The sequence below is a fragment of the Oreochromis niloticus genome, linkage group LG20 (genome assembly GCF_001858045.2).
Source record: "Oreochromis niloticus isolate F11D_XX linkage group LG20, O_niloticus_UMD_NMBU, whole genome shotgun sequence".
Lineage (NCBI taxonomy): Eukaryota > Metazoa > Chordata > Actinopteri > Cichliformes > Cichlidae > Oreochromis > Oreochromis niloticus.
Window position 1 is genome coordinate 35,384,412 of NC_031984.2, and position 15,098 is coordinate 35,399,509.

The 15,098-nt window shown below is 41.3% G+C and overlaps 1 protein-coding gene across 5 annotated transcripts in view; it reads right to left on the reverse strand.

The window, feature by feature from the left end:
• The window catches only part of mfn2 (mitofusin 2), a 33,164-nt gene that overhangs the window by 3,903 nt on the left and 14,163 nt on the right, over nt 1-15,098 (reverse strand). For all 5 annotated transcript variants that reach the window (XM_003459822.5, XM_005465605.4, XM_019356270.2 and 2 more), the window contains 8 exons: nt 14,416-14,569; nt 8,683-8,750; nt 5,971-6,092; nt 5,632-5,758; nt 5,454-5,558; nt 1,370-1,472; nt 911-1,134; nt 514-669 (listed from right to left, as the gene is read on the reverse strand). In XM_003459822.5, coding sequence (XP_003459870.1) covers nt 514-669; nt 911-1,134; nt 1,370-1,472; nt 5,454-5,558; nt 5,632-5,758; nt 5,971-6,092; nt 8,683-8,750; nt 14,416-14,569 — 1,059 coding nt within the window. The remainder of the gene's footprint in view (nt 1-513; nt 670-910; nt 1,135-1,369; nt 1,473-5,453; nt 5,559-5,631; nt 5,759-5,970; nt 6,093-8,682; nt 8,751-14,415; nt 14,570-15,098) is intronic.

Below are 15,098 nucleotides of genomic sequence, written 5' to 3' on the forward strand. Positions count from 1 at the left end.
GATCAAGTTCAGGCTGAAACATAGGCTGAGCACTAAGTCTAAGTTTAATGGTCAGCTACTGTGAAATAAAAGGCATGAGGAAATAAATTCAGCATTCAAAAAGTTAGCTTGGAATCTTCATAGTGCAAAAATTTGAATAACTCTTTAATAAACACTATGATAAAATGATGAACTGAATGAGAAAGCCTTTCTGGCAAATGTTATAGGTGGCAAGTAAACACTGTTGCTGTGGTTTCATTGTGGTTTTTGCCAGCACGTAATCAAAAACTTCACAGTTCAGATCATTTCCATTCCAAGGCCTACCTCACAACAGGAAAAGCAAGTATTGTCACATTTTCAGAGCTTTGCCATTCACTCTGTGTGCATTATAATACTTTTGTTGCCTTGAATGCTTAATCCCATCACTACCTCTTTAATTCTGGAATACCAAACAGATCTGTTTTTCCCTTTTCAGCCCCTTCCTTAATATTTCATTCAATTCTAATTGTGTGCGGTGTGTTTGTAGATCCTCACCACTCCACCAACGACAAGAACACCCATGGAAGTACGGGAGGTGAGGGAAGCAAGACCGGTCACCATAGAGACCATGAGTTCCTCCTGGGTCATGGCGCTTTGTGGAAATGGAGGCATGCTGGTGCTGACCGGTGTCAAGGCCATTGGGCGAGGAACCTGTATGGACAACACAGTGAATAATCTCACAAAGCACACAGCCCTGTACAGATCACATCCAGGTCTGAATCTTTTTGTTCTGGTTTTATTCTGGTCATGTCCAACAGTAGGACACAGCTGAAGGTGAAAAGGAAGCTTTCTATAGCAATTTAGGTATGTGATTATGCCATATGCTTTTTAATGGTATAAAACGTTGCTTATGTAGACACTTTGCCAGAAGCATAAACTTCCTTAATGTTACCTGTTCGTTGTAGCCCATGAGAACACGTCGGGTATTCTTGGGTCCAAGGAAGCGGTTGACCAGCATGGTCCAGCCCAGAGAGAAGTGGAAGCTGATATCTTCCTGAAAGTCACTGCAAAGCTTGTCACAGGCGAGGTCATAACTGAGGCTGAAGCACTGGTTTCGAGGCACCAGCTTGTCAACCTGCTCTCTCACGGCACTGGGAAGCAGAGGCTTCAGACCCTCTGCACACATGAACAGAAAACAACAGTGTCATTGTGAAGATAAATAACTATTTTCTGCTCAGCTATGAATTACAACACAAGAGCAAAAATGACAACAACACAATTTTCAACACTATTCCATATAGTGTAACTAGTTGCATGCCACGAATACACGTGTTCATCAATCATAGCTGAAAACCTCATAGTGGCTTAAAGTAAACCGGAGCCTGTCGAAGTAGAAAGGTGGACATGTTACCAATCATGTCATTCTGTGTGGTCTGCAGTGCACTGCTGATGGAGGTGGAGCACCTCTCCGACATGTTCTTGCCAAGGCCCTCCTCTATGTGCCGATGGAGTTCCTACAACAAACAATGTCAAAGAAAAGTTCAAGTATTATTTTTTTCTGAAAGGTTCAATGACAATCCCTTATATAAGATGTCATTACAGACCACAATCTGCACGTCTCTTTCACTGACACCTTTGATTAAATCACAATTGACAACCCTTTTTCTACTGTGTAGGTTCAGGCCAGCTAACAAACATACAAACTACATGACGATATGGAAACAGGTATATTTTATTGGCAGGGCATCCAAAAGAATGTATGCTGATGGTGTGCATCCTGCCCGAAGTGTCAGCTGGTTAACCAGCCGGCCATTCCAAAAGCCCCTTTGCACCCATTATCAGGTCTCATTTGAATGCACACTTAAACGGTAAATAATAACTGAACTCTTATGATTCTTATGTAGCGCTTTTCTACTCTCCCGCACTCAGGACTCAGGAATTTATACAATATGCCACATTCACCCATTCACACAAGCACTTCTTCTATGCTTTTAAGATTCTAACATTAAAAGGTGGATGCATGAGAGAGCAACTTGGGGTTAATAGCTTGATATTTATATCTTAATATCAAGGATATTTGGCATTGCAGACTGGGGGAGCCAGAGATTGAACCACCAACCTTTTGGTCAGTAGATGACCTGCTCTACCTCTTGAGCTACAGCCACCCCTTCTGAGCTACACTTAAAGAGCTGTATGAATTATTAAATCTGTTTGGACAAGTGTCTACCACCCTCAGACTGACAGGCTGGTGGAGAGGCTGAAAAAGACTTTAAAGTCCATGATTTGACAGTTCATTCACGAGGACTGACGCCATTGGGATTGCTGATTAGACCCTCAGTTGTTTGCTGAGGTGCTCCAGGTCGCGGGGGGTGTTGGACCTGATTAAGGAAAGCTGGAAGGAAGGTCCAAGCACAGCCAAAAGCCAGATTCAATACTGAGAGCAAAGCTGCACACATTGGGGAGGTTGTTATGGGAAAATCTGCTTCAGGCCCAGGAACGTTAACTTACTGACAATTCCAGTCTCTGCTCGAGGAGATGAATAGCTCATACAAAGACATCCCACTCCACTGTGCTGTTAGATGGCTTATCTGTGGAAAGTATCTTGAGCAATTTGTGGATTGTTTTGATGTGCTGAAAACATTCCTGACAGAAAAGGGGCAAAAGCCATGCCAAACTCGAAAACAAGAAGTGGGTTGTAAAACTTTTGTTTCTCGACGATAGATCTGGACATCTCAACAAGCATAATTTCAAACTGCAGGAAGCAGGCAAAATGTTTTAGATATACGTGACAGGTGGGAGGCTTTGGTTCAAAAGCTGGCAGTTTTTTCAAGCAATGCTGAAACATTCAGCTACTTCAAACGCCTCAAGGAGCTGTCCACGGTCCTGATATCATCCCTGATATGACCTTGGGATGAAACTGTGGAGTCCAAAGTGAGACCCAGGTTGTGAACTTTTGTGGATGGTGGGATGGAGCAAGTGTCAATGTCAGTGAGTAGTTTAGAGAGAATTGGCCAAAATGCTGAAAAAGGGGGTGAAGAGTCGCCCAGCGCGTTATAGTTCTTGTAGTGAAGGGTCTATATGAACCTATATGGTCTATATGGTTCTGTGGGTCTATATCAGGAGTCTCAAAACATCATGAGCAGTGTGGTCCGTGCAACAGGGACAATGAGTGGGACTGCCCCACTCGTTGTGTGTGTGTGTGTGTGTGTGCGCGTGTGCGTGTGCGAGAGAGAGAGAGTGTGAGACAGTGTGAGAGAGAGAGAGAGGGGGAGGGAGAAAAAGGAGAGTTGAAAACAAGTTGCTACCAACGACAAACGGAAGATGAAACACGTAAATATAATAATAAGCACTACAGCCAGTGCAGAGTGCCTGACGAGCCCAGCTGTAAGTAAGCTGTTAAGAGTCAACCGTACACTGTGTTCGCCGACTCTGAAACAATAGAGTTCTGTTGGAGCAGTCTTTCAACACCTCTCTCTGTCTCTCGCTAGCAAAGTGGACCCAGACAGTAAAGCTAACTACTGGCTACCAGCCCGACATGGAACCTGACGTATTAACCAAAAGTCTCTTTACCATGGTTCAGAGTCGCGGACCTGGCCGAAGTAAAAACGGGGTACAAACTGTGTTAGTTTGGTGAGAGAGTCAAAAAACTAATGTGTACACTCATGTGTGCATTTTCATTTTGTTAAATATGAACAAAATGATAGCAGAAGTGCTGCGACGTGTCTGGCCAGAAGGAGAGTACAAATTTGTTTATTTGGTAGTTCAATGAAAGGCTTCAGTGAGCTAAGAGAGAGGGGAAAAACAATTGTGCTTACTTTTGCAGTTTTTTCATACAATATTTAAAATTAAAAAAATTAAAAACTACATTTTTGGAAAAATTTGTGGATATTTTCTTGGGGTTTTTTTGTTGTTCTACTTGAACACTTAAGTGGCCCTCCAATGAGATGACAGCGGCAGCAGCAGCCCAGAGCTCCTCTGAGTTTGAGACTCCTGGTCTATATGGTTCTGTGTCTACTCTGTGACATACTTTTTCACACAGGAAACATCTAATTGCCTTCTAAATCATCACTGGTTATACCACTCTTTGTCAGCAAGAATTGCAATCAAGTATCTGTGATAACTGGCAATGAGTTTTCCACACCACTGAAGAGAAATTTTGGCCGACTGTTCTTTGCAGAATTATTTTAATCCAGTTATAATGGAGGCGTTTCAAGCATGAATGGCCTGTTTAACGTCATGCCAAAGCATCACAATCAGATTTAAGACCAGAGTTTGACTACGCCACTCCAAAACCTTCATTTTGTTTTTCTGGGCAATTCAGAGGTGGACTTGCTTGTGTTTTTCAGATCACTGTTGTGCTGCATAACCCAGGTGGCTTGAGCTTCAGAGGATGAACTGATGGTCAAACATTCTCTTTCAGGTCTCCAAAAGTTGAATCTGTTCATCTGGACGTAGCGTTTTGTGGGAGAAACGTTTCGTCACTCATCCAAGTGACTCTCTTCTCTTTCAGGATTTTCTGGCAGAGAGTAGAATTCATGTTTCCATCATTTATGGCAAAGTTATCCAGGTCCTGAAGCAGCAATGACTAATGAAATCAATTCAATTCAGTGCAATGCTGTTTTATTTATATTGAGCCAAATCACAAGAGCAGTCGCCTCAAGTTGCTTTATACTGCAAGGTACAATAATAGACAGAAACCCCAACAATCAAACAGTCTCTTTTGAGCAAGAACTTGGTGACTGTGGGAATAAAAAGTTCCCTTTTAACCACAAGAAACCTCAAGCAAAACCAGGCTCAGGGCTGTGGCTATCTGCTGTTGCTTGGCTGTCACATTAAGTCTGTGAAGGTTCTCAGTCATCCAGGTCATTGTGGTCTAAGGAGCTTGGAAAGAAAAGTGTCTTAAAGAAGCTCCTTAGATTAACACATAAGGTTCATAGAAGATCGAATGATTTTAGGTTTTAAAGGCATGATATCAAAAATCTGTCAGTTTTGACTGATTGACTGGAGTATTTCAAGTGGAGAGAATATTGTGCAATTAACATACCCTGATGTACTTTCACTACACCTAAAAAGTTGACTCTGTTCATCTGGACGTAGCGTTTTCAGTGGGAGAAATATTTCGTCACTCATTCAAGTTTGCATAATGACTGGAACTAGCACCAGTGGCGAACAATGGGCTGTGAGGTCAGATCCTTAATCACTGACCAGGGAGGATATGAAAAAATGATAGGTTAGCCTTGTTAGACTTTGAGATTTCCATCAGTAATGGGGCACATTTAAAAGTCGATGTGTACTGCAGACCAAAGCATACGGATCAGTATTTAAGGTTTGACTCTCATCATCCACTGGAGCACAAACTGGGTGTCCTCAGGATGCTACAACACAGAGCAAACACCATCCCCACTGACACAGCAGCCAGGGAAGGAAAAGAACGTCATATCAAGAAGGCCCTGAGTAAATGTAAAAGTCTGAGAATATGCTAAAGTTAAACTCACATTTTTGTAGACCTTGAGCACCACTGGTGATGGATGGAAGTCCATATGGAAGTCGTCCACCAGCACATGGAGCTTCCTGATTTCGTCTGCCATGGCATTAGAAACCTAAAAGAACAACCACCCTTCTTTTTAGCTGAATCCACATAAACCAGGACAGTCACACTGTGCCGGGATTCACCTGTCTCTCCACCTCCTCAGTAATCTTCTTGATCTTGGACTTACAGTCCATGGTCAGTAGATCCAACTGCTTGTCGATGAACTCTAATCGGTCCTGACGGTCCTCTTTGGTCTCCAAACAATAGACCCTACATAAACCCACACAGTTTTTTAAGTTTAGAATGAAAGTCTATTCAAGATGGAGATGTGCTGCACACATGGGTCTTAATCACAATGAAAACCATTTATGGGAATTCTTTCCACAGTCACTCTGTGGCTAAAAGAGGAGAGCAATGCTTTTTGGAGGTCTGTGGTTTAAAGCCTCAGCATATACAAATACTGCCTTTAATCACAGACTCACCTCTGCTCCTGTGCAGCAATGTATACAGAATCCATAATGTGACGCAGGGCTTCAGAGATCTGCTTGGCCCTCACTGTATGCTGCTCAAATTTGGTCTTCACTGCAGACTGTGATATACACTCCTAAATACAGCAGACAGACAGCAATTCAGATATCAAATCAAGAAAAATGACAGAATGCAACTGAATGACACTGGATGTGATGCAATTGAAGGTAAATTTTCAGCTTTAAATCACAAATGTAGTTAGACTAAGTTACATAATCTGTTTATTTTTTATTTAAACGGAACAATCCGCATTAATTAACATGATATCTTAAGCTCAATATGTAAATATGCCAGATTTAGCCAGATAGGAAACTTTTTATCCAGACCCCGGCAGGTTTAGAATAAGTAAAATTATGATTTTCAATGTTGTTTAGAATCCTTTGCAAGCAGCGGCTGCCTGAATTCTGAAACCTGTGGAAGTGACAAAAAACTGGCTTTCCTCCTTGATGATGCTGTGTCAGGCCTTGGCAGCAGTTGTGGTTTTTCATCAGTCTTAACCTACTGTAAAGGCTGTCCTCTACAAGTGAAATGCAAATAGATCAGGCTGATCAGAGAAGGACTGCTTTCACCATATGTTTTTTTAAAATTCTCCATTTAACTGCTGCTCCATATTTTGTGCAACTTTCTGTACTGTGAAGTGCTGTTGAACCAAATTTGGAGCATTTGGCTCAATCTGAGCAGAAAGAATAGCTTCATAGGCTTCAACCGTCGACTTATGAGGTGGTCTTTAATCATCCAAGAGTATAACCTTCAAATCTGCCATAAAAAAGGGACAGAAAATGTCCTGGCTGATGCACTATCCCGTGCCCTGTAGTCTGTTTAGGGTTTTTGTTTGTGTTTGAAGGATCCAAACTTTTTGTTTGGACTTGTAAGGGTGGGGGTGTTACGTGTCTGCAGGCTGCATGTTTTCCTTCCCTCTCCTTTTGTTTGCCTTTCCCTTAGGTCGCAGACTGCAGGCTGATGTCAATCTGGGGATGTCCAACTAATTAGAGGAGGGAGACCCTGATTGGACAAACCAGGAGTGCACACCTTGATAAGGAGACTCACCTGTGGCTGGGCACGGCTCTCTTCCCTCTTTTGAATTGTTTGGCTCATGTGTAAAGCTCCTCTGCTGTGTTTCTTTTGTTTGATGGTTGTGGTGGGAGTAAAAGTGGACTAGGTAAGTTTGGGGACCCCATACACTTACTCACGTAGAGTCTTTTTGTTAGAAACACTAGGTAAGTAGGTTGGTGCCACCCATGTAATTTTGAGCTTGTTTTGAGTTGAGGATTAGGGTCTTTCTGTTTTTGTTTTCTAGGATAATAGCTCAGCTATGTTTTGGTTTTGTCTTTTTGGTGGGTTTTTTTGGGCACAACCTAACTGTCCCTTTCTCCCCCACATTTGTTGTTTGAATTTGGGTTATTTATTTTGTGAGAGCGCTGCCATTAAACCTTTTTCTTAACACCTGTACAGAGTTTCCGGAGTTGTTGTGTTATACCCTCCTGCCCTCGGGGAGACGTAACAAACATAATCAACAATGGATCCCACTGATGCCACTAGAAACCATACATGCCCATGCATAATAATGTCTTAGTTGATGTTATGACTTTATCACTTAGATCGGGTCATCTGCCATAGGCTGACCTCTGTGTCAGCTGTACAAGGTCTGCTGCTAGCTAGCAAGCTTTTTTGCTGAACTCTAATCTGTTTGTTCATTTCTCGAGGCTGATGAATGTTTTGAACCTTGTGATAAAATGAATTTGCTCCTGCGATTAACGCATTTATTAGATCTGCCATAAAAATAAGAAAACACAAATCTTTTAGAAATCTGTGAAAAACTTGCTGAAAATAAACATTAGAATGTAATGTGTGAAGCAATAAAACAAGCAGCTAAATAGTCGTTATTCATAGACAGGGATATATAATCATATATAATACCCCATACCCCAGTCCTGTCTATTCTGATTGTAGTAACAGAACAGAAGTAAAAACATAAAAATCCTAAAATCTAATAAAGTATGACATCAAGTGGACCAGTATAGCAAAAGCACAGAACGTAGGCACAGAAAGCTTTATATGAAAGCTAATTTACACCATGGAGCCCTGCTTTCAAAAACTGGCATAGGCAAAACTCTGTCTATGTAGCTGGATTTATGAAATAAGTGCTTAAAGGGTTTTATTACATATTTACCGCCATCTTTTTCCAGTACAAAACATGACATCCCAGAGTTTGTTGGCTGGTTGCAGTCAATAAGAACAAAACTAAAAAACAGTTTAAGAGGATCACAGTTGTGCTGTCCCTCGCTACAACAATGAATTTTATGGTAACAAATCAAGAATATCTAGTTTCTCTGTCTCCCTCTTTACCAGTAGTTGGCTCTGTGTTCATTGGCTAGCTGCACTGAAAAAGGAAAATCACCCTGTTGGTCATAATGTTCGGGTTTGTAAAACACTTTATGAATGAGGACTGTGGACGAGACTGTTTCAAGGGTTAGGGTTTCAAGTTGGGTGACAGGTACTTCACCGGACCGACAAGCTGGAGTCAGAAATCTGATTTTTACGCCATCTTACTGTGTGTACCAAGCCGCGCAAGCAGCTGATGGGATCAGGTTAATGCATGCGCATCACACCATAAACATAACATAACATAACAGAAACAAACTCATTTCTAGCTTTGAGGATCTTACCTCGAAACGCCGTTCAAAGTTCTGGAACTCAAACATTCTGGCCTGAAATCCTTCTGCAAGAGCGCCACCTGAAACAGCACAGGAGTAAGAATGTGTGCTACAGTGGGTTTCGCACTTTTTATCACCTCACTTTAAACTCCATTCAAACTCAGACTCAAGAATTCTGCGTGTTTGTGTTATTAAAATCAATTTAAACACAAAGAATAAACCAAATCAAACACTTTCTAATACTTCTCAGTAATCTCATCTAATAATTAATTAATATAAATATATCTATTTATTTTTATATTAAAAAAATAAATAAACTCTCTGCGAGCGGTCTATCTTTCAAGCTTGGGTCCTCTACCAGAGGCCTGGGTTTTTAAGTGTCCTGTACAGTATCTAGGACTGTGTTCCTCTGGACAGAGATCTTGGATGTTGTTCCTGGGATCTGCTGGAGCCACTCGCCTAGCTTGTAGGTCACTGCGTATGAATGTGTGTGTGAATGGGTGAATGACTGGATATGTAAAGCGCTTTGGGGTCCTTAGGGACCATAAAGGCGCTATATAAATACAGGCCATTTACCATTTACCATTTACTGCACCAAGTGGTCCGATTACCACTGGGACCACTGTTACCTTCACCCTCCACATCTTCTCTGAACCCTTGGTACTTCTCCTGTTTCTCATGTTCCTTCTTCCTGTTGTTGCTGTCATTCGGTATAGCTATCTGGCTATCTTGGTTAGCCATCACCAATTTGTCCATTTGTATCTGGAAGTCCCACAGCATCTTAGCTCGGTCATTCTTGAACACCGTCAGGTGGTGGCCATGGGACTTGTACATTATGCCAGCCACTTGATAATGGTGGCTGGCAGCTACCTGAACGCTACTCCAACAGAGGTCGATTATCTTGTTAATAATTTTACCTCCTCACTACGTACGACTCTGGATACTGTAGCTCCGGTAAAAACTAAGGTCTCAAATCAGAAGTACCTGACTCCGTGGTATAATTCTCAAACACGTAGCCTAAAGCAGATAACTCGTAAGCTGGAGAGGAAATGTCGTGTCACAAATTTAGAGGATCATCATTTAGCCTGGAGAAATAGTGTGGTGGTTTATAAGAAAGCCCTCCGCAAAGCCAGAACATCTTACTATTCGTCACTGATTGAAGAAAATAAGAACAACCCCAGGTTTCTCTTCAGCACTGTAGCCAGGCTGACAAAAAGTCAGAGCTCTACTGAGCCAACAATCCCTTTAACGTTAACTAGTAATGACTTCATGAACTTCTTCACAAATAAAATTTTTATCATTAGAGAAAAAATTACCAATAATCATCCCACAGATGTAATATTATCTACAGCTACTTTTAGTACCATTGATGTTAAGTTAGACTCTTTTTCTCCAATTGATCTTTCTGAGTTAACTTCAATAATTAATTCCTCCAAACCATCAACGTGTCTTTTAGACCCCATTCCTACAAAACTGCTCAAAGAAGTCCTGCCATTAATTAATTCTTCAATCTTAAATATGATCAACCTATCTCTAATAATTGGCTATGTACCACAGGCCTTCAAGGTGGCTGTAGTTAAACCTTTACTTAAAAAGCCATCTCTAGACCCAGCTGTCTTAGCTAATTATAGGCCAATCTCCAACCTTCCTTTCATATCAAAAATCCTTGAAAGAGTAGTTGTCAAACAGCTAACTGATCATCTGCAGAGGAATGGCTTATTTGAAGAGTTTCAGTCAGGTTTCAGAGCTCATCACAGCACAGAAACAGCTTTAGTGAAGGTTACAAATGATCTTCTTATGGCCTCTGACGGTGGACTCATCTCTGTGCTTGTCCTGCTAGACCTTAGTCCTGCGTTTGATACTGTTGACCATAATATCCTATTAGAGCGATTAGAACATGCTGTAGGTATTAAAGGTACTGTGCTGCAGTGGTTTGTATCATATCTATCTAACAGACTCCAATTTGTTCAAGTAAATGGAGAGTCCTCTTCACACACTAAAGTCAATTATGGTGTTCCACAGGGTTCAGTGCTAGGACCAATTCTGTTTACATTATACATGCTTCCCCTAGGCAGCATCATTAGAAGACATAGCATAAATTTTCACTGCTGTGCAGATGACACGCAGCTCTATCTATCCATGAAGCCAGGTAACACACACCAATTAGTTAAACTGCAGGAATGCCTTAAAGACAAAGACCTGGATGGCTGCTAACTTTCTGCTTCTTAATTCAGATAAAACTGAGGTTATTGTACTTGGCCCTGAAAATCTTAGAAATAGGGTATCTAACCAGATTCTTACTCTGGATGGCATTACCTTGGCCTCCAGTAATGCTGTGAGGAACCTTGGAGTCATTTTTGACCAGGACATGTCCTTCAACGCACATATTAAATAAATATGTAGGACTGCTTTCTTCCATTTGCGCAACATCTCTAAAATTAGAAATATCCTGTCTCAGAGTGACGCTGAAAAACTAGTTCATGCATTTATTACTTCCAGGCTGGACTACTGTAATTCTTTATTATCAGGATGTCCTAAAAACTTGCTGAAAAGCCTTCAGCTGATCCAAAATGCTGCAGCAAGGGTACTGACAGGGACTAGAAAGAGAGAGCAGATTTCTCCTGTTTTGGCTTCCCTTCATTGGCTCCCTGTTAAATCCAGAATTGAATTCAAAATCCTGCTCCTCACATACAAGGTCTTAAATAATCAGGCCCCATCTTATCTTAATGACCTTGTAGTGCCATATCACCCTATTAGAGCACTTCGCTCTCGCACTGCAGGCCTACTTGCTGTCCCTAGAGTATTTAAAAGTAGAATGGGAGGCAGAGCCTTCAGTTTTCAGGACCCTCTTCTGTGGAACCAGCTTCCAGTTTGGATTCAGGAGACAGACACTATCTCTACTTTCAAGATTAGGCTTAAAACTTTCCTTTTTCCTAAAGCATATAGTTAGGGCTGGACCAGGTGACCCTGAATCCTCCCTTAGTTATGCTGCAATAGACGTAGGCTGCCGGGGATTCCCATGATGCATTGAGTTTTTCCTTTCCAGTCACCTTTCTCACTCACTATGTGTTAATAGACCTCTCTGCATCGAATCATATCTGTTATTAATCTCTGTCTCTCTTCCACAGCATGCCTTTCATCCTGTTTTCCTTCTTTCACCCCAACCGGTCGCAGCAGATGGCCGCCCCTCCCTGAGCCTGGTTCTGCCGGAGGTTTCTTCCTGTTAAAAGGGAGTTTTTCCTTCCCACTGTCGCCAAAGTGCTTGCTCATAGGGGGTCATATGATTGTTGGGTTTTTCTCTGTATTTATTATTGTGCTATCTACTGTACAATATAAAGCGCCTTGAGGCGACTTTTGTTGTGATTTGGCGCTATATAAATAAAATTGAATTGAATTGATCCATGTATGCCCTGCCTGCTAGCATCTTGCACCCTGCTGTTATGTGCTGGATTGTCTCAGGGCATCTTTACACAGCCTGCACCTGGGGTCTTACCTGGTCAGTTTCTTGATCATAAAGTGCAAATTGTAACCATGATCATGACCATTAATCAACAACCAGTGATCAAAGACCATTATGGACCTGCCAGTCATAGGCTACGTCCATACATACACGGGTGTTTTTGAAAACTGAGATTTTCTGTTTTCATTAAAAAAATAAATAAATAAATCCCGTCCACACGTGCAGTTTTGAAAAAAATATTTCCGTCCACATGTAAACACTTTCAAGAACATGCCAATCCATGCCATCCTAACCATGTAGAAATGCTGGCCAATCAGAAGTCTAGAAGCCTGGGAGGGAAAGAGTTTTGTATGTTCATAAACCCTTTAGTACTTCTGAAAAGTTTTTGAGTTTTTCTGAAAATGCAGCTAATTTTGTGTTACTTTTCAAGTGCCTTCATCATTTCAAATGTTAATAAACTAAAGACAGTATTTTGGCTGGTGTAGACTCACAACTTAGGAATGAACAAAATGTATACAGCATACATAAATTTAATTTAAAAGAAAGAAATTTATTCAAAACCAATTTGGGTTGTGAAAGCATCTGTATTGAATGTAGAAGCCATGTCCAAAGTTCACGCTGATGCCTCTGTCTTTGTAAATGGAGGGACAGTAACTGTGTGTGTGTATATGTAAGTGTGTAAAAACTGCAGATGGTAAGATTAACAGCAACAGTATTTTTTTATTGTAGAAAAAAAATGTAACATGTAAACGATGTAAACAATGTAAACAATAACGTGGCGCACAGCGTGACATCAAAAACGGCGCACACCTTTGACGTTGTGCGACCTAAATCTCCGTTTTCCTCGTCCACACTCAAACACAAAAATTGAGTTTTCAACAATCTCCACCCTGGCAGGAATTTTTAAAAACTCAGTTTTCAGTGACCGAAAACGCAGTTTACATGTGGACAAAAGGCCCAAACGCATAGAAAAATCTGCGTTTTTAAAAATACCCGTGTACATGTGGACATAGCCATAGAAACATATGTATGCAGAGGTGCTGTGCTGTGCCTGTGATTTTTTTTTATTTATGCATTAAAGTCAATTGCATTTTCAGTCTACCAGATGGTGCTGTTGAGGTTTTAGGGAGTGAGCAGAGCTGAGTGCTGCATAAAGGAAGAAGCTGGTAAAAACACAAACAGAGCCAAACAGAGAAACAAACGACACATGATTCAACACACAGGCTTTTCAAGGAGTGCCATATGAAAGTAAAATATTTAGAGGATACTAAATAATGTTTAAGACACTGGGATCTAGGAATGTGACCCCATCCCACCTTTTTTTCCTCCACTGACAAAACTAACAGCACGCTACAAGGAAGTCAAAGGTAAAGTTGAAGTTTTAAATGGACATTGCATGGACATCACAGACTTCGTATTTATGACTAGAACAGCTCATTGTTTCACAGAGGACTGCCTGTAGAGGTACAGCAGTCTACATGTTGGAAAAAACTGTAACACAAACAGTTGTATGTATCTCTGCTGATTCTCACCAGCACTTCAACCCCTCTTTAAAATGGACTGCATTAGCCAAGTCTGCATGTTGTTAACATGACATTGTTACTGGTCAAGCCTACTATGTTATAGACTGGTTGTTATATAGCACTTTTATATTTGAGCACTCAAAGCAATTAACACAACATGCCTCATTCACCCATTCATACAAGGACTTTTTTCTACATCAAGTACATTTTATCTAACATTAACCCTCCAAAATATGCACCAGAGAGAAACTTGGGGTTTAGTAGTACTCCTAAGGATGCTTTGGCATGCAGACTTTCGACTGGACCTTTCCGATTAGATAAATGACCTCCTCTACCTCCTTAGCTACAGTCACCCACAACTGGCTGTGTGGCACCATGACGGGATTAATAACCTTGTCACATGGCTGTAAAGAAAAGCAAAGAGTGCTTCTGGCCTTACTTCCCTTCCACTCTGTCTCCTGGACGCACAAAACATCTGCCTTCCTAATGTCCATCACATCAGTCATGGTCCTTAAAGTACCCACTCTCTCCTCCACAATCCTGCCTTTCCTCCTCTCTCACTGTCTCGTCTTCGGCCAACAGTAGCCCAGTACCTTCCAGCCTCCGACTGGCCAACAGCACCAGAGGCAGTTGTCAACCTGGGCCCCGATCGATCTGGTACAATCTTATCATTGTCCAGAGCTTGTCAAGGAACTTTTTTTACTGCATATTTCAAAATTCAAACCCTTCCAGTGTTTTGATTATGCAGACTGGTGCCCTCACCTGCTTCAGGCATTCCTTGAGCCTTCTGCACACGAGCCTGAAGTACTTCCTTGGCAGAAACGAAGAATATGCGGTCACTGGCCTGGGCTCGGTCCACTACGCCCAATTCGTCCACCAGAAAATTAGTGCAACGGTCCATATGCTGCCTACGAACCTGGTTGAGCAACAACACACTTAAATTAGCAAGAATCACAAAGGCAAAGCCTACCAGAACAAAGCTTTTTCTGGGCGATGAAGTGATGCCACATTCAGATTTATACATTTATGGTATTAAGATTAATTAAATTAAATAGAAAAGTTTCATAAACTCTCTTAGAAACTTCTGATACAAGGCAAAGAGGACACACTGCAGCACCAGACTAACACATTGATACACAGACTGACAAGAAACATATCTGGAGAACAGCAGAGCAGAGGTAAGAGTAGAGGAGGGGCTATTTTAAAAAGCTACAGCGAATAATTAGTTATTAAATCTATTAAAAAATGAATCTTTTGACAGATATTGAGAGTTTTGAGGTGATTTCTCCAGGAACAGTGCCCTTTTAGTGTGTAACCAACAAGCCATAATAAGGACCATCTTAAGATTTGTGGTACCTCCTGACAGCTAATATGCATTCATGCACACAAAACTTTAACAAAGTCATCATTGTTTCTTTAAATTTGCCCACCACAGCAACAAGGAC